The sequence below is a fragment of the Pseudogymnoascus verrucosus genome, assembly GCF_001662655.1.
Source record: "Pseudogymnoascus verrucosus strain UAMH 10579 unplaced genomic scaffold scaffold_23, whole genome shotgun sequence".
Classification (NCBI taxonomy): domain Eukaryota; kingdom Fungi; phylum Ascomycota; class Leotiomycetes; order Thelebolales; family Thelebolaceae; genus Pseudogymnoascus; species Pseudogymnoascus verrucosus.
This window is the reverse complement of record NW_017263674.1, coordinates 44,500-62,455: the sequence shown is the minus strand read 5'-3', so window position 1 is coordinate 62,455 and position 17,956 is coordinate 44,500. Positions and strand designations below refer to the sequence as shown.

General features: G+C 51.3%; 7 protein-coding genes across 7 annotated transcripts; 6 read left to right on the top strand and 1 right to left on the bottom strand.

Annotated features, from left to right (window-relative positions):
* Positions 1-1,553: 1,553 nt before the first annotated feature.
* Positions 1,554-3,283, bottom strand: VE01_05603 (uncharacterized protein). Its single transcript, XM_018275066.2, has 2 exons — positions 3,133-3,283; positions 1,554-3,054 (listed from the first exon to the last, which is right to left on the bottom strand). Exons 1-2 carry the CDS (start codon positions 3,180-3,182, stop codon positions 1,794-1,796), a joined length of 1,311 nt encoding a protein of 436 aa, XP_018130120.1. The 5' UTR covers positions 3,183-3,283; the 3' UTR covers positions 1,554-1,793.
* Positions 3,284-5,082: 1,799 nt separating this feature from the next.
* VE01_05602 (uncharacterized protein) lies at positions 5,083-6,284 on the top strand. Its single transcript, XM_018275065.2, has 3 exons — positions 5,083-5,300; positions 5,511-5,608; positions 5,749-6,284. Exons 1-3 carry the CDS (start codon positions 5,224-5,226, stop codon positions 5,997-5,999), a joined length of 426 nt encoding a protein of 141 aa, XP_018130119.1. The 5' UTR covers positions 5,083-5,223; the 3' UTR covers positions 6,000-6,284.
* A 205-nt stretch (positions 6,285-6,489) lies between these two features.
* On the top strand, positions 6,490-7,598 carry VE01_05601 (uncharacterized protein). The gene has a single exon (XM_018275064.2). The coding sequence runs from the start codon at positions 6,587-6,589 to the stop codon at positions 7,451-7,453; it is 867 nt and encodes a 288-aa protein (XP_018130118.1). The 5' UTR covers positions 6,490-6,586; the 3' UTR covers positions 7,454-7,598.
* A 289-nt stretch (positions 7,599-7,887) lies between these two features.
* Positions 7,888-9,877, top strand: VE01_05600 (uncharacterized protein). Its single transcript, XM_059463717.1, has 5 exons — positions 7,888-8,323; positions 8,377-8,405; positions 8,456-8,665; positions 8,725-9,453; positions 9,514-9,877. The coding sequence occupies exons 1-5, from the start codon at positions 8,080-8,082 to the stop codon at positions 9,835-9,837; spliced, it is 1,536 nt and encodes a 511-aa protein (XP_059319683.1). The 5' UTR covers positions 7,888-8,079; the 3' UTR covers positions 9,838-9,877.
* Positions 9,878-10,138: 261 nt separating this feature from the next.
* On the top strand, positions 10,139-12,669 carry VE01_05599 (uncharacterized protein). Its single transcript, XM_059463716.1, has 4 exons — positions 10,139-10,589; positions 10,798-11,110; positions 11,166-11,939; positions 11,991-12,669. Exons 1-4 carry the CDS (start codon positions 10,511-10,513, stop codon positions 12,520-12,522), a joined length of 1,698 nt encoding a protein of 565 aa, XP_059319687.1. The 5' UTR covers positions 10,139-10,510; the 3' UTR covers positions 12,523-12,669.
* Positions 12,670-12,838: 169 nt separating this feature from the next.
* Positions 12,839-15,589, top strand: VE01_05598 (uncharacterized protein). Its single transcript, XM_018275061.2, has 4 exons — positions 12,839-13,280; positions 13,333-13,575; positions 13,831-14,433; positions 14,485-15,589. The coding sequence occupies exons 1-4, from the start codon at positions 12,927-12,929 to the stop codon at positions 15,328-15,330; spliced, it is 2,046 nt and encodes a 681-aa protein (XP_018130178.1). The 5' UTR covers positions 12,839-12,926; the 3' UTR covers positions 15,331-15,589.
* Positions 15,590-16,482: 893 nt separating this feature from the next.
* VE01_05597 (uncharacterized protein) lies at positions 16,483-17,825 on the top strand. The gene has a single exon (XM_018275060.2). It carries the CDS (start codon positions 16,679-16,681, stop codon positions 17,816-17,818), a length of 1,140 nt encoding a protein of 379 aa, XP_018130177.1. The 5' UTR covers positions 16,483-16,678; the 3' UTR covers positions 17,819-17,825.
* Positions 17,826-17,956: the final 131 nt, after the last annotated feature.

The following is a 17,956-nucleotide window of genomic DNA, read 5'->3' as shown; positions in this document are numbered from 1 at the left end:
TCAGTCCATCATCATTTACTATGGTCCGGGTAATATCATGAAGGCGTAGATCAACACCTAGCTTCTATCCCCAACCATACCCTTCCACCTCCCTACTCTAGTAGCTCACCGAAGATCACTCTCACCCTCACCCTTCCCCAGATGACCGCTCCTCTCGGCGCCTTCCCCTCGAATTCACAAGAATCCCATGTTTCTCCCCTCCGTTCCCCTCTGAATCAGGAGAGGACAGAAACCACTCCGCGGCGCCCAGGTAAGTCACGCCCGCACGCCCCTCCCTCATGCATCATCCACAATCGATAAGGAAATTTCCCTCGCCTCGCCCTACCACAGCCGCCGCCGCCCCTCGCCAATCGTCCGAACTGCCCAAAACTGCCCCACCACCACCAGAGCTATGACACATGTTCCGGTTTCATGGAGCGCGACGCCGCGGCCGCGCGGTGATGTGACCACGGGCGTGTGTGTGGCGGGGTTGTGGTGTGTGCCTGGCTAGAGCTTGTTGATGTCAAGTGCGCTAGGGAAAGTCGTGAAGTGTTCGATTTGGGGTTTTGTTGATGTCGCGTAAGGGAGTGTTGATGCGGACATTTTTAGGGGCGGCTCTGGGATGGGTTTAGTGGTGGGGTGTGAGGGTGGTGAGGGGTCGTGGGCTGAGGGTGGTGCTCGAATGGTTAGGATCGTGTGTTACGTCGCCGTCGCTCAGGCGCTGCCTATTGGAGACACTGGGGGCTGATTGCCTCCGAAGACTCATATAGAAGTGAGTATGACAGTTAGATTTATATTTTGGTAGTCATACTCATTTTGAGACCGTTTTTATAAAAAAAAATCCAGTCATCTAGAATATTTACAATTGGGTATGTGTGAAGAGTTGTCACTGCTGCCTTGGGATGAATCACACTATGAGTCCCTCACGAGTCGATAATACAGTATTTGCCCATGGATGGTGTCAGCTAGACCTATACATGATGATGAGGAAGATTTGGGTTCACGGAATATTCTAATGAGGAATCCTAGGCATACATGCAACAAATGTACTGCTGTCGTCCCCCTCGCAGATGGCTCGACGTATAATACCTGTAGCTCCACGTACCGATTGCAGGAAAGAGACGCTGGATGACCTATACCAGTAATGGCAACAGGAGTATATCACGACGACAGAGACTTGATTGGTGACAGCATCATACCACGGTGACAACAGTCTCCATTTGCTTTCCACGGGTTCTTGTTTCGACTTCCACGCTTATTACATAGCAAAGGGTTACAAGGCAGATTTCAGACCATAGTTTCTTGGTGCATATTCCGTTGCAAGCTCTTGGTTCTCAGCAAATGCGATCGACCGGGCGCTTAGTTTAATATTCTACCCATCAAGGGCATTCCAATTGTATATTGTGCAATAATTAGTATAAAATCAAAAAAGGGGGATATGATGAGTTAATGCCTTCGTTCATAGGGAATCCGAGGTAAGTAAACAAACGCCATATTCACATTCACATAGTTGCTTTGCTCTGTATCCGTCCACGGAAATAGACCATAGCCAACATTGCACCTGAGTTTTATTACATGTCATGATTTATTATCGTTATTTCAAATTTCAAGTATATAAATTTAGCGATTGGATATATCATCCCTAAACCTCACCAGAGGATAGATACATTGTAAAAAATATCAAAATCGGCATAGAAAAGTCATAGTAGAGAGTGACGACGGCTTAGACAGCCCGTAAAACACCGGACCCAAGCCCCCGACCCCCTATTCACCCACCAAACAAAGGAAAAAAGCAAGCCCAATCGTATACTACATCAATTCCTCCTGGCACCATCACAAGTCTCAATGAACCGATAGATACCCTCCACATAACCCGCATCCTGGTCATGCCGACTCAGACCCGGACTACCCCCCTGTCCAAAATACATACTCTCCGTCTCGCTCAGCTCCTCCATCGTCTCATAGCCATCCGGCGACGAGAGCCAGGGGTTATCGCCAAACTCGTCAAACTCCTTATACTCACTGAGCTGGTCATACTCCAACTCATGACCCGTCTGCGACCTCAAAGACCCTCCAGGACTGGACAGTGCCTTACCGGTGGTACTCGCGAAAGGAAAGAGCAGCGCGACTTGACCCCCATAACTGGCGTCGAAATCGGGATCCTGCTGAATGATCCCGCGACGCACGCCGATCTCGTCGCAGAGGCGCTCTACGGTGTCGGCATCGCAGCCGGGGAAGCGGACGCGCAGGATGGAGCCAGGCTCGAGTGTCACGCTGAGGTCTCCGAGTGCGGATAGCCGCTTCAGATCGTTCATGATGGCTGTGAAGTCCTTGAGGGCACGTGCGAAGTCGACCGAGAGAACGTCGAGGAAGCCGTCCGTGTTCAGGGTTGGTGCCTCGGCGAAGTGTGCGGTGGGCAGGGCGGCGGCGAGTGGGCTGAGTGCCGTGACGGTGGGGTTGAAGCGGAAGTCAACGAAGGCGCCGGGGGAGGCCTTGGTGACAGATGACATCTTGCGGCTCGTCTCGTCCTGGAGGGCGCTAATGGTGCGGTAGCGCTTGTCACCGCGTTCGGTGAGTCCGTCGAATTGGGCCTTGTGGCCGGAGAGCCAGAAGGCGCGGACGGCGGCAGAGACATTGTTCACGACCTGTGCTGGTGCGGCGGGAGTGTGAGAGAAGTATCTTGCCCCGCCTGTTCGTCCGCCTCCGAGGCTGTATCCGCCGGCAGTTCTGGGGAGAGCGCCACCCGTAAGGTTTGGTCGCAGTGTCGAGCAGAACGGAGCGCGGGTGGTGGAGCGCAGGATGGTCGTGCCGATGGCGGACTTGGGGAACGAGGACCGATCGAATTTGACGCCGTTCGCAGAGCCGGTGCTCATAAAGCGCCGGACGGTGGCGTTGATCGTGCTGTGTGTTGTGTACCATCTTCCCTTGCTCTGGCGCAGCCAGGCTGCCTTGCTGATGGGGTGTCTCGGGGTGTTTCGAACAAGGATTGGGACTGGCTCAGACGAAGCAGTCGCAGTGCGTTGGGCTGCCTCTGCGAGGCGCCTCTTGATAAGTTGTGAAGCCCGTATGGCATTCCTGACTTGCGTGTTAGTGGGGGACTCAAATGAGAAAGCCTGTGCAAGTGGCAATGATGGGGTCTTTCGATCTACTTACTTTAAAACATTCAAGGCTATAGGAGCCCATATTCCACCGGATGGAGCCATGATTGATACACCTTATGTTCACCAAGGTAAACGTAAGGTTGTTCAAACAAGAAGCAATTCGGGGAGGGTGGGAGTCAACATTCCGCCACCTTCCGGGATACGTCACATGACGCGGCCCTTAGCGTACCGACTAAGGGACTTGCGCTAACCGACGGCGCTAGCAGACTTCATAAACTTTTCCGAGCTTTCAATTCTCCTTCGCTTTTGTTGTCAACGGAATATTCGATGATGTTCATCGACAGCTCATGGTGGCAGCTGCTCAATGGTAAGATAACTCCCATACTTCTATGCGATCAGTTCTTCTGTGATGAGAACCTATCAACTGAACAATCCAACTCTTACACAATAATGGGGATTAACCACTCTACGGAGAACTCTGAGCTTTCAACTTGGTCCCATTGATAGTTACCATTTACTGTTCTGTGCAGCTGGCTAACTTCAATTTATAGACGCTTAACAGCTCAATTGTGCACTGTCACCACCCCCACAAAAAAATTCAAAAGGTTCGTTCAGATATTTTATTATTATTATGCAGTGCAAAACGCACATCCGGTGTGATGATCAAGTGACAACTATAGGAATTCCTCATTCCGAATATATCATGTAGATTCTGTCTTCAGTTTCAGCCTTGTCTGACCTCTCTTAAAACTTATTGGATTTATTGTTACATATATCTTGGGACTTCTTGCTGACAGTTCTCCCTCAGGTACATTACTACTACTCCTCGCCGTTTGCCCTGCGTTTTCCATGACGAACTTTGAACGAACGGGCGGACAGACTGTGTCCACATTGCGAACTCACGAAACACAAAGAGCGTACAAACTCTTTGGAGCTAGCAGTGATGGATTGCATGTTGAGAACTCGTCAGCTGATACAAAACCATTCATACGAATTGGCTTCACAAACGAAACTTGGACTCTCGCTGACTCGTCCAAGGTACATATACACAGATCTCTTCACTTTTCACATGGCGAGCACTTGCATCATATGATGATACTTATTCACACTGTTTGAGGCGGACTTCGGTCCGTCACTGAACGCATCAACACAAAATCTGATTTAATGAGGTATGTCATGCAACCTTTCCTGAGTTTACGATCAACGCTAACGTAAATTCACAGCCTGAAAGATGCTTTTGCTGTCATTCTTTTCAAAGAACATATATTTTGCATCCATGTGCACAAATAGCTAACACCGACGTGTTTCAGGTATTTCACAACGATCAAATTTTCTCGTCACATCCACATGGTAAGCTCTTTTTTTCTCCATTGTTAGGGCCTTCACTAACAATCCAAAGATTCAAATATTATCGAAAATGTCAATAGAATCAAAGAACATATTTTACCAAACTTTTACACCTTTACATGACTTCCTGCATACTGTGACCGCTGTCTGTTGTAGCCTGTAAGGACAATTGCCTTCATTTGGAACGGATCAGCCAAGTTCTAGCCAATACTACTGTACATCGCACTTCAGCCTTACCAATAGCTTAGCTTACATCTGAGATCTGTACCTGACCTCATTTGCTCTCTCTCGTTGTATCGAAAAGACAGGACGAGAGGGTCGATCATGTCCCTTGCCGGGTTGTGTTGTCTCAAGCTACTCGCATACAAGGTATGAGACAATGACAACAGGACAAGTCTTGATCCTGCGAATAACGATGTCTCTAATGCCATCGTCGCATTTAATTTCTCTCAGAAACTCGAGTCTCGACAGTCAACATGTAAGATCTTACATCGCGCTCCAGCGCGAACTTGAAGCAGCTAAGCGTTGACTCGCATTGCGCATTGACCAACAAAGTGGAGCTATGCAGGTCCGAGCTTCTGGAGGGTAAACCAGCGTACCACCTTACCAGCGGGCCGTCGGTGGTCAGCTCCAGCCCATGAGTGAATAAAATCCCCCCCAGATTCCAACATCCCTTCCACTTCTGTCACATTCTCCCATCAACACCATCACCGAAATCACCTCTCCGGCAGTATCCTGCCATCTCGTGTCATTTTTTCGTATTTCCAGATACATTTTTGAAGCAATTGGAGAGAGAATGTCTACTCGTAAGAGAAAGGCTGAAGACGAGGAGCTCGTTGCGCTTCCTTCGGATGAAAGCGAGGAGGAAGAGGAGTGAGTCGATTTCATCCTTAATATGTTTCTATGACCCTGCCCATCACATTCTGCCTTAATTGGGCGCCGGGAACTCATAAATCGGCTTGGCTTTATCATACAGGCCGTTTTAGACAGCTATCCACGCCCTTTGCGCCGTGAAATGCGCCGTGGCTCTGTGACATCATCAGCATCTTCCAAGAACATTGACTAACAAATCACTCATTACAGATACGAAGATTCGGAAGATGAAGCTCCAGGAGGGAATTCCGAAGAATCCGAGGAAGATGAGGATGCCAGCGGCTCCGAAGTGGAGGAGGAGGTCGAAGGTAAGAAACATCATAAGCACCGCCAAGCATACTTCCAAGACCGCCAATATCGATGGCCGCTCGCCCTAGCCGCTTTCCATCATGCAATTCCATCCAAACACTCCAACTCATACATTTGTCATCTTCTAACTGTTCAGTAGAAGTTGCCCCTCCAGTGAAGAAGCGCAAGGTCGTCGGCACTGCAGCCTTGACTGAGGAGAACGGTGATGAGGAGGAGGAGGAGGAGGAGGAGGAGGAAGCCGAGGGAGACGATGAGGCTGCCAAGGGCGAAGAAGAGGAGGAGGAGGCTGGAGATGAGGAGCCTGCCGTTTCCGCCAAGAAGACGAACGGCGCTGCAGCTCCTAAGAAAGCTGAAGTCGAAACGGTCGACCTTGACGACGAGGATGAGTAAATGAAATGACTGCTGTTGATGAGGGCGAGAGGCTGGCGTTGCTACTGATTGGAACTTGGAGGATATGGGACATCTATGGTGGATCTGCGTTGCTAAAAGGAAGGAATGGGGGTGGGATCTTATTCAACATCTTGCTATCATAGAGCTAAAGAAAGTGGAGGAATCAAAAGCCTGCTGTCTTTACCGCCTTGTGGCCTGCTTGCTATCGGTGACAGCATGCTTACGTCGCGTCTAATGCTGGTATCTTTTTCTTGTTTATATGAACAACCCAGTAAGTTCTTTTGGATGTCGTACATTGATTTATATTTGCAAACTCTGCTTTCTCATGAGTGAAAAGGCAGCTAAGTAGCTCTCCCCCTTTTACACGGCTTTCTGATTGTAATAGAGTTTGATGGATAGCAGTGCCATTCGTCATGCTGTTTGAGGGCTTTGTTATTGGAATAAGCATGTGTAATCATTCACTGCTACTCCCATTCGCCAGCCTCGCCACGTACTGTTAAGCAACCTCTTCGTTCGCCTCACCCTTCTCTTTTATTTTCATTCCTTTCCTATCACCACGATAATATCACGACAATCCAACGCCAATCATGTCAAGCAAATCGCCTAAAAGCAATACCACAGTCATAGACTCAGAGGAGAATCTTCTATCTCTACTTGACAGCATTTGCAGACTTGCAGTTGAGCCTCCCTCTCTGTACATCAACTTGGAGGGAATCCCAGTTGGCCGCGGCGGCTCCATATCCTTCCTCACGCTCCACATCGTTCCCACCAAGAAGACCTACCTCATCGATATCCACAGCCTGAACGAAGCCGCTTTCTCAACCACCACCGCCAGCGGAACGTCATTAAAAAGCATCCTCGAATCTCCAACCATCCCAAAGGTTGTCTTTGATATCCGGAACGACTCAGATGCCCTGTTCAGTCTTTTCCAGGTCTCTGTCGATGGGATCATAGATCTTCAGCTTATGCGGTCCGCAGCCCGTGGGAGGCCTGCGGTAGGCCTAGTGGAATGCATTGAGAAGGATAGCCCCTTCTCTGTTCGTGAGAGGTCTGAATGGCGCCACGCCAAAGAGACTGGCTATCGATTCTTTGGTCCTGAGAAGGGCGGTCGGTTCGAAGTTTTGAACGAGCGGCCCATAAAGCCCGAAATGATTCACTACTGCCAGCTGGATATTGTGTTGTTTCCGGGCTTGTATGGCATTTACAGCGCACCGCTGAAACGAAGGTACGAGGCATCCTGGCAAGACCACATCCTAGAAGAGACAAAACGTCGAGTTACGCTGTCGCAGAGCCCTGATTATGATATGCATTCAAGGAGCAAGGTCTTTGGGTGGGATGATGGGTATATTTGTAAACAGATAGATTCTTGGGCTTCTGGCATTATTATGGAAGCAGTGACACTCGGATATTTTCTCGGCGAAAACAGTCAGCGGGTTTATTGCTATGAGGCCTAAGGATTTTCCGAACAATGCGGATGTCCTTAAGGAAGATAATGCTGAAAGGCTAGGGGGTGGATGTTGCGATGGTTATAATGACACAATTCCGACTTTATGAGTTGACAAAAGGTCATGATCATGGCGGCCATTTTTAATGAGAAACCATTTTTGTAAATTTCTATAGCTAAATAAAGATAATTACGAAGTATCAGTTTAGCAACAACAGATAAAATGATTATATTTTTGACTAACGGTATGCTATCAAAGAAATTATAGACCACTTAAACGGACAGAGGCAGCAGTTAGCAAATAAAATATAAATATCACTTACTGGTTGCCGAGCTCCCTCTCTTGGAGGATCTTGTGGTCGGTCCACGCCCCCGCGCGAACCCCGCAAACTATGCGCCCCTGTGGGCATCAGCACGGCCACTTTCCCCATCAAATTCTAATGAGCTAAGCTTGTCACCACCGTACAATCATCCAAGCACGGAAGTATGTATGCGCCTATCCGTCCCTCTGGATGTAAGGTTCTATCGCGCGGCTCCTGAGGGTAGGTAGAGTTTACCTTTTCTCCGAGAAGTTGCTTCTCTCCTGCGTTCCTTCCATCATCACATTGCTTCCCCGCGACAGCGCATTGGCCCATCATGAGTCTCCCCGAGACCCTCTGGTTCATCGCGCGCAACTTCCCCATCTACCCCACGCTGGGGATACTCACCTATGTCCTCTTCAATGGCATCTACAAATCGATCAAGGGTGCGTATTCAGGGCCGCTGTCCGCATTTCCAGGGCCGGACTTCGCGGCCATGACGGGGTGGTACAAGACTTTTATAGAGCTCTACCAGAAGCGGTCGTGGACTATGCACTTGCGGGAGTTGCACAAGGTTTATGGTGAAGCTCCCCTGCCAATCGCTGCTGACGATATATCTCTAACTCTGTCACAGGACCTGTTGTTCGCGTGGGACCAAACGAGGCACGAATATCCCACCACACCAGGCACGGGCGAAGCGCTGACAATTGCAGCTCCATTTCGATCGACCGGAAGCATACTACGATATATATAACTCTGCGAACCATTGGGACAAAGAGCCGGAACAATATCATAGCTTTGGTTTGGATCGCTCATGCTTTGCCTCGCTGAAATATGCGCAGGCGCAGGAGCGGAGAGATGTCCTTCTCCCCATGTTCTCTCGCCAAGCTGTTACGAAGCTCCAATCCCTCGTGCAGAACAACGTACGTCCCCAAACCGAACCTGACAAATTGGATACCTACTTATATCGTTCTTGCAACAGATTGACCGCCTATGTGAGGCCCTGGAAGCCAACGATGCCGCGGGCAAATCTTCCGACCTTTTCTACGGCCTCCGGTGCTTCTCTTTGGATACGATCCTACAATACTGCTTCAACCTATCTATCGACGCGCTTGGCGCCCCCGGATTCAAAGCACCTGCCGTTGAAGCCATGGAAGCCTCTCTACCCACGACAATATTCTTCAGGCACGTCCCTGTGCTCCGCCAATTCGTGCAGAGCCTCCCGATCTGGATATCAATACAGCTATCACCAGCGACGACAGGCTTAGTGCGTTTACGCGCTCTTCTGGGGAGGCAGGTTAATCAAGTCATCGACAACCCGAAGAGTCTAGACGACAGCCCGCACGAGACCGTATACCACCGCCTCCTAGACAAGAAGGCGAACAATGGCAAAGTTTATGACCCGGAGACTTTCTACAAGGAAGCACAGGCGCTGATATTCGCCGCTGGTCACCCCACGGCGAATGCGCTGACGGTGGGGATATTTCATGTACTATCTAACAATGGCATCAAAGAGAGGTTGGTGGGGGAGCTACAGGAGGGGTGGCCGGATCTGAACAAAACGCCTACGTTTGAGGATCTGGAGCAATTACCATATCTCACAGCTGTGATAACGGAGTCTCTCCGCATGAGCCCTGGAATTGTGTCGCCATTACTGCGCATCACCCCGTTTGGCGGCGCGACTATTGGTGGCATCAAAGTCCCAAGCCGGGTATGCTCCTCCTGCGTCCTTTCTACGAGTCTCGTTGCCATATAGCTAACATACTCGCAGGTCATAGTAGGTATGTCCGGAACCTTCGTGCACGAGAGCGAAGTCCTCTTCCACGACGCCAAGAACTTCAACCCCGACCGCTGGCTTGTGGATGACTCGGCCGTGTTAGAGCGCTGGCTGGCCCCCTTCTCGAAGGGGCCGCGCATGTGTATCGGTCAGAACTTGGCGTACTGTGAGATGTTCCTGGGGTTTGCGGCGCTGTTTAGGAGGTTCGATCTGAGGCTGGATGGGAACACGACGAGGGATTTGAGGTATAGGGAGTGCTATGTTCCGCAGTTTTTGGGGAAGCATCTTACGTGCTTTTGTAGGCCGGTTGAGAAGTAATGGGAGGTGGTTGGAGTGATGCGGTGATATCGCTACGGACAATTCATAGTTTGAAGCTTGAAGTCAGACTCTAAAATAACTGTCTCATTGGCCGTGATGTTTCTACTCGCTCATTGTACCATCGTCGTCGGGGTTCTACCATGACATCACAGGTTTTATGAGATCGTCGTAGCTCATAGCCCTTCAGACAACTTGGCCTCTGCAATGGCGAAACATAGGCCTGGATCATCACAATTCCCAGTTTCTGCCAAACATGCATGAAGTAGGCCATACGTTGCAAACCCAAGGCCAATTACCACCTGCAACAACTCCCAATTAGACAACGGACATATTTTATTGGTGAAGTCTAACAATTCTGCGCCACAAGTGGCACAGCAACCCTGACCAAAATGTGGCACCCTGAGCTTGTTGACAACCCCGCCGATGATGTCACTGCTTTGTTTGCACTTGGAGGTACGTACAAGGACAGGATGTATCACATCACGCAAGGTCAAATACATCATCTGTAAAACCGTTTGGCATCTTTGACTTTACTCCTTCATACTTTTTCTTTCCCACTGTCTAAATCCCATATAATTGATCGTGGATTTTACTTAATTTTCGACATATTTGATCGCGAGATAAAGATTGAGAGGTTGACGAGCGAGCTATATTGTTGCCGAGAATAGAGATCATGAAGCTCTTTGCACAGCTTCTGACCTTGGGCCTCTTGGGCCAAGGTGTAGTTGCTAGTAATTGGTTCAGCAAGTCTAGTAAGTTCGACCAGGACCTTTTTTGTTACAAAAAGGAATATACTCTTCACCCTTTGAGCTCTGAGACGCGAAGGCTTCGTTCTTCAAGCTATCAGATAGCATCGATGTCGATTTTCGTGTGTCGTCATCGATATTTCATATCGCCAACAATATCAGCGATGACGACCCAAATATAGCACTGGATCCGGATTGCTAACGGGTTCTATAGTCTACAACAAGTGGCACGAGACCGAGCTCGAGAGATGGCTCTCAGACCATGACATTCCACACCCAACTCCAGCTGATCGCGCCGATCTCGAGAAGTTGGTCCAGGACAACTGGCATTCGAAGATTGTGTCGCCATACAGCGACTGGGATACCACCCAGCTGAAGGCATACCTGAACGAGAGGAGCCAGGAAGCTGCTAATGCGGCGGGCGCCAACAAAGAATCTCTGGTTGATAGCGTTAAGAATTATTGGTATGAGACCGAGGAAAAGGCTGAAGATGCCTTTTCGAGCGTCAAGGACTGGATCTTTGATAGGTATGTTTGCTACCCACTGTGATGGAGCTTGAACTTCCATACTAACTATCATTAGCTGGACGGATTCTCAATTGAAGGCCTTCGCCGACAAGCACGGCATCCCAGTCCCCCAGCCACGCAAGCGTGATAATCTCCTCCAGAAAATCCGCTATGACTATGAAACCGTCGCAAAGAAGGCTGGTGACAGCGTTTCTTACCCCGGTAACTGGCTGTACGAGACCTGGTCTGAGTCCGATCTTAAGGAATGGCTTGATACCCATGGCATCCCAGCACCACAGCCAGCCACACGCGACAAGCTCATTGCCTCTGTCCGGCGCAACTCCCGCCTCGCTACCCTGAAGGCACAGTCCTCCATGACCAAGGTCCAGAGAGAAGCCCAGAAGGCCGCCGATTCTATCAGCGACTCCATCATCGCCAACTGGGACGATAGCAAGATCAAGGAATGGGCCGACAAGAACGGTGTTAAGGTCCCACAAGGCTCCAAGCACGCCGAACTCTTGGCCATCCTCCGCAAGCACCGCGCGAGACTTCTCGACGACACCCTTTCTGCGACCGCTGCTTCGGGCTACGGCGCTGCTACCTCGAAGGCCGGCAACCAGTGGGCGAAAGCTACCGAGGATGCGCAGCTGAAGGCTCAGGAGGCATTCGATGCCGCTATTGCTGGATGGAGTGAGACCCGCCTGAAGGCATACCTGGACTCCCGTGGTGTTCCAGCTCCTCAGAATGGCAAGAAGGACGAGCTCGTTGCGGCTGTTCGCAAGCACTCCCACAAGGCCGCCTCCGGATATAACGCCTGGACTTACGACACCTGGACCTTTGATAATCTCAAGTAAGTATATTTGCCTCAATTGAAAGGATCAGTTGCTAATGCGTCACTTAGGAAGTGGTTGACCTCCACCGGCGACAAGCAGGCGAAGAAGGCAGCCAGCAAGGCCGGTGCCACCCGTGATGACCTCCTCGCCGCCGCTCAGGCTTACTACTCGTCCGCATCTGCTGCCTCTGGCGCATCATTCGCAACTGTAACCTCTTACCTCGCCGCCGCCACTGATGCCGCCAAGTCCAACACCTTCGACACCTGGTCCGACTCGGAGCTCAAGGCCTACCTCGACACATACGGCGTCCCAGTCCCACAAGGCAGCAACACCAACGAGCTCCGCGCATGGGCACGCAACCAGGCCAACTGGTTCCGCCACGGTACCACTACCCCACAGGGTACCCTCTTGGCGAAGGCGAAGGAGTACTTTGACTGGGCATATAACCAGATCGTGGTTGGAGTTCAGAATGGAATCCAGTCTGCGCAGTATGAGGGCACCAAGGGGAAGAATAGGGCCCAGGAGGCCGGAACGTACGCGAAGGATCGCGCATATGAGGAGAAAGAAAAGGCGAAGCACAGAGTCCAGGAGGAGCTATGAATTGGAGAGCGATATGTTGGGAACCGTTGGTTTCTTATCTCATGTGAGGGGACAAGAGTGAAGGAAATATATATTATAGGAAGTTTTAGCAAGATGAGTGTGGTAACACTAGGATTATGATACGGAAAATTGAATGGCGTTTACTTTATTATCGATGCCTCTTGATCGGACGTGTGACTTTGAAATTTAAAACCGAATAATGCTAACAATAGATCGAAGCCGGCGTTGAAATAAGCAAGGAACTGTGCCATTGTTGGTTGGCGATAAGCGCTCGGGAGGGGATGGTTGCTGCGTCAACCGCAACATATGTTGACCTGAACCATCGGACTGACACAAAGTGCCAATCCACGAACACGTCGCTGGAATCAACTACCTACCCACCTCCTCGAACCACGACTTTCGTTATGGAGCCTCCTCCAAAGCCTCAATCCGCGCTTTTCCAAGTGTACCTGCGCTTACGACCTCCGCCAGCGCCAAACTCGCTCTACCCAACATTAACCACTTCGGAGCGGTTCGTCACGGTCGAAGAATCGAATGAAGGTGCCCCGACACATATCACACTCAACCCACCGAATGATAACAGGAGGAGGGCGGTAGAGAAATTCGGTTTTACGCAGGTGTTTGAAGAAGAGGCCTCGCAGCTGGATATTTTTCATGGAACGGGTGTGATACCCCTCGTTGAGGGTGTCCTTGCGGCAAACGGCGGGGATGGGAGGGATGGCCTCCTGGCCACTCTAGGGGTGACGGGGTCAGGAAAGGTGAGACAACGCGCCCTGAATTTTATGCGTCAACAATACTGATGTGAAGAAGAGCCATACGATCCTCGGATCTCGCAGTCAACGCGGTCTTACACAACTCGCTCTTGATCTCTTGTTCCGCTCTATCTCAAACAACATCCTCGACCCCTCCACAACATACTCCCTCCACGCCTCTGTGGCCGCCTCAGACCCATCAGAAGCACAAGTCCTCTCCTCGCAAGGATTCCTGGATATTATCTACGGCGACCAATCGTGCGCCAGCCGCGCAACCTCACGCGCTGCAACGCCGATGAGAGTACATACCCCCTTTCATATACCCGGTTCATTTCCCCGTCCCTCCCATTCCCCCCATGAGAAAAGTTTCTACCCCATCCTCCCGCGGCTCAGTAGCCGCACCAGAAGTCCCAAAAGTCATGGGCTGGCCAGGCCAATTACCCCGCCAGAGCCGCACCGCGCACAAGCGTCCGCCCGGACTCCTTCTTACATGAGATCCACGAGAACCTATGCCACAAGACTTCCAGGCCAGAAAGATGCTAAATTTCAACTCAAGGGCGAATCCATCCCGCCAACCCCCAGGCGACCTATGCCCCGCTCAGCGCCCACCCCCGCCTCACCATCTATCGAAGATATCACCCTCCCCTCCGACCCCGCCACCGACTATGCCGTCGTAATCTCTATGTACGAAGTCTACAATGACCGTATCTACGACCTCCTCACACCCTCCCCTCGCACCCCCAGTGTCAAAGAGCCTCGCCGCCGCCCCCTCCTGTTCAAACCCACCGAGGCCAGCCCGGAGCGCAAGCTCGTCGCCGGCCTGCGCAAAGTCATCTGCGCCTCCGCGCGCGAGGCCCTCATGGTCCTCGAAGCTGGACTACATGAGCGCCGCGTCGCCGGCACAGGGAGCAACAGCGTTTCCTCGCGCAGCCACGGCTTCTTCTGCGTAGAAGTTAAGAAGCGGTCGCGCAACGCGAGAGGAGAGACAGGGCAGTGGCGCGGAAGTGCGCTGACGATCGTGGATCTTGCCGGGAGTGAGAGAGCGAGGGATGCGAGGACACAGGGCGCAACACTCGCGGAGGCGGGCAAGATTAATGAGAGTTTAATGTATCTGGGACAATGTCTGCAGATGCAGAGCGAGCTAGGGAACTCGACAAAGGTAAGTTTTCTAGCTCCAATGTTGTCATGGCACACATGCTAACCTACACAGCCCAACCTCGTCCCATACCGCCAGTGCAAACTCACCGAGCTCCTCTTCTCCAACTCCTTCCCCTCCACCTCCTCCGGATCTTCACACGCGCCGCGCCCGCAGCGCGCTACTATGATCGTCGCTGCAGACCCCGTCGGCGACTTCAACGCCACGAGCCAGATCCTACGTTACTCAGCGCTAGCGCGCGAGATCACCGTCCCGCGCATCCCGTCGATCACGGCATCCGTCTTTGGGGGACCGCCGCCGCGGAGCACTAGCGGGAATAGCGGCTCGTATCAGGGACAGCAGGGTCATGACGAGAGGGCTACGATGGAGAGGGCTGCGATGGAGATTGCGCGGTTGAGTGAGGAGATGGATATGTTGAGGGCGGAGGTTGTGGCGGAGAGGGAGGGGAGGGAGGAGGCGGAGGCGAGGCTGGTGAGTGCTGAGGAGAGGGCTATGGAGATTGAGGCTGTTGTGAGGGAGGAGATGTGGGGGGAGATGGAGGAGAGGTTTGAGACTGAGTTGAAGAGGTGGAAGGCGAGGTGGGAGGAGGAGAAGGAGAGGGGGGGTGAGCATCTTGATCGCAAGGTTGAGGTTCTGGTGAGGGGTCTGGGAATGGAGGGAGAGGGGAAGGAGAACCATGAGGGGATGGAGGAGCTAGAGGAGGAGAATCGCGCGCTGAGAGCTATGGTGATAAGGCTACAGAGGGAGGTTGGAGGAGGCAGCCCTACGAAGAGGACCGGGGAGCCGAGGGACGTCCTGGGTCATCTTGGGACGCAAACGAGTCCGGTGAAGGGGAGGGTGAGGAAGCTGGGAGGCAGAAAGTGGGACTTTGCCGCTGGTGAGGAGGGAGATGAGATCTAGAAGCTGCTGTTGTGGGTTCCTCACGCAGGTTTCGCTGTGGATTTGGAGTTCTGGATACAGGTGCGGGTGCTCTCGGCGCTTGGTGTACGCTATATTTCGTGTACATGTTTGTGTTGCTGGTCATAATATATGAGCGAGATTTCTAGTTAGTCGGTCCGACGCTAATTGCTTACGTTTTTACGGTGTGCTCCGTATTTCTAGCCTGTGTGTGGTGATGCTCTCCTTCCTTTGTGGGAGAAGGCAGGTGGATCGGGGTGGTGTGGAGAGCTTGCTTTTGTACGATGACGATTGAGTTTTGTTGATTTAGAAAACCCCCACGCCCCTCCCTACATAAATGGCCGCTGTCCCGGCATTAGGTCCTCCTATTTCTAATGTAAATTTAAAAGTCTATATATTTTGAGTTTGTAACTCCCTCCTTCAATAATGTCTGGGTTTGCATTGACTTTCATAAATGCGAAGTTTATGTGTGCGGCTATGAGATTTCAGGGGTGCTTGAGCCCAAACGATACCAAGGCAGTAATAAACTAAATGGGACTCAGCTCCGCGCGTCCGAGTCAACTTAGTTGACTCGCAAATAATTCCCTTCTAGTCAAGCTCTGCCCAGCCACCCCCACAAGCGTAGAATTAAACACCTACTTTTGGTATAGTATATTTATGGCATTGGTAATTTGTTCGGATGTGTGCTCCAGGACTCCGCAGCACTGCCTTGATCGTGGGCTCGGTTGATTCGGAAGAGATTGGTGATGATCGTTGATGAGCATACATAACGCGAAGCATAACGCACTAACTAGAGAATATGCACACTTTCTTGGATCGTGGCATTGGAAGTGTGCTTCAAACGGCCCTATTAGGTAGGTCAAAGAGCCGATACAATATAATTATTTTCACTTCTCACATGTAAATGTAAGGTTTCCTGCTAGTTCCTGATGGTTCCTGAGAATCATCGTCCGCGTGATACCCCATACCCCATATTGTAATAGTCCCCCCGCGCGCTAGCCCTATCCCAACCCAGCGTTCTATACCCCGCAAGTGCGTCCGTGTGCGTGCACATGCCGAAAAGTTAAACCCCAGACTGTCAAACCCAATCCCCATATTATATCCCCAGTCTTCTGTTTTTTTTCTTAACATGTGAAAAATTATGGCCCCATAACGAGAAGAAGATTGCGCGGCAATGGGGACCCATTCAGATTGCTGCCCTTGGGCAGACGAAGAACTAGAGTATATAAAGAGTGTGGGGAATCCCTGAGGAATGTTAGTTGAACCAGACAAGATCAGCATCCTACGGCCTTCATCTCAGTTCTCGCCATCCAAAAGAAGACAGTGCCTCTGCAATTAGCTACACGGAAAGATGAAGTGCTTCACTACTCTCCTGAGCTATGCCTCGTTATTAGCTTTGGCTTCTCATGTCTCGGCCGTGCCAACCCCCGAGATCAGCCAGGCCATCGAGGCGCGTCAGGCCCTCGAGGCACGACAGGCCCTGGAAGCACGACAGACGACTGGCGTGAACTCCTCTAACAACAAGAACACCATCAACCCAGCTACCGCGATCTATCCCAAGAAGGCTGCCGGAGATGCCCCTTACTCGGTAGACGAGAACACCCTCCGCAGCGCCATCTACATCCCATCGACCTTCCAGTATGGCAAGACCGGAAAGCAACCGGTGCTCCTGGTTCCCGGAACTTCGCTTCCAGGAGGGGTATCATATTCGAATGCCTTTGGAAAGCTGTTGGCTGCTTCCACCTACGCAGACCCAGTATGGCTCAACATCCCCGGCTATAGTTTGGGAGACGCGCAGGTGAATGGTGAATACGTGGCCTACGCCATGAACTACCTTTCTGGCGTCAGCCAGCAGAAGAACATCTCTGTGATTTCATGGTCCCAGGGAGGCATCAATACACAGTGGGGCTTGAAGTACTGGCCGTCGACAAGGAGCGTCGTGTCCGATTTCGTGGCTCTCGCCCCAGATTTCAGGGGCACTATTGAGGCCGACTTGGTCTGCAGCGGATTGACCATTGCGCTCTGCACACCATCGATCAAACAACAAAGAGACAAGTCGAACTTCATCGCCACGTTCCGAAGCAACGGCGGCGATAGCGCATATGTTCCCACCACAACTTTCTACAGCGCCACCGATGAGATTGTCCAGCCAGAGTCTGGAGCTGGCGCGTCTTCTATTATGTTGGATGCTCGCAATGTCGGTGTCTCAAACAACCAGGTCCAAGATATGTGCCCTGGTACCATTCAAATTGTTCTCCACGAAGGTGTTCTGTACAATGCAGTTGCTTGGGCTCTCATCGAAGATGCACTCACCCATGATGGACCAGGAAACCGCTCTCGATTGAATACCGCGACGCTATGCTGGGCTTTGGCTGCCCCAGGTCTGAACGGCATCACGGGTGAAAGCATCTTGCTCACTGCTGTTCCCAACATCGTCGCGTACAAGACCCATGTTTTCACCGAGCCAGCTATTGCGGCATACGCTAAATGAGGGGGGTAATTACGCTTGAATCTTAAGTCTTAAGACTGCTGCAGTTGGTTAATCACTTCACTGGGTATTAGCTGTTGCTAAGCATTGTCAAGCTCCTCCTAACGTAAAACTTGGGAGCGATGAGCGTTGGAACTGGAG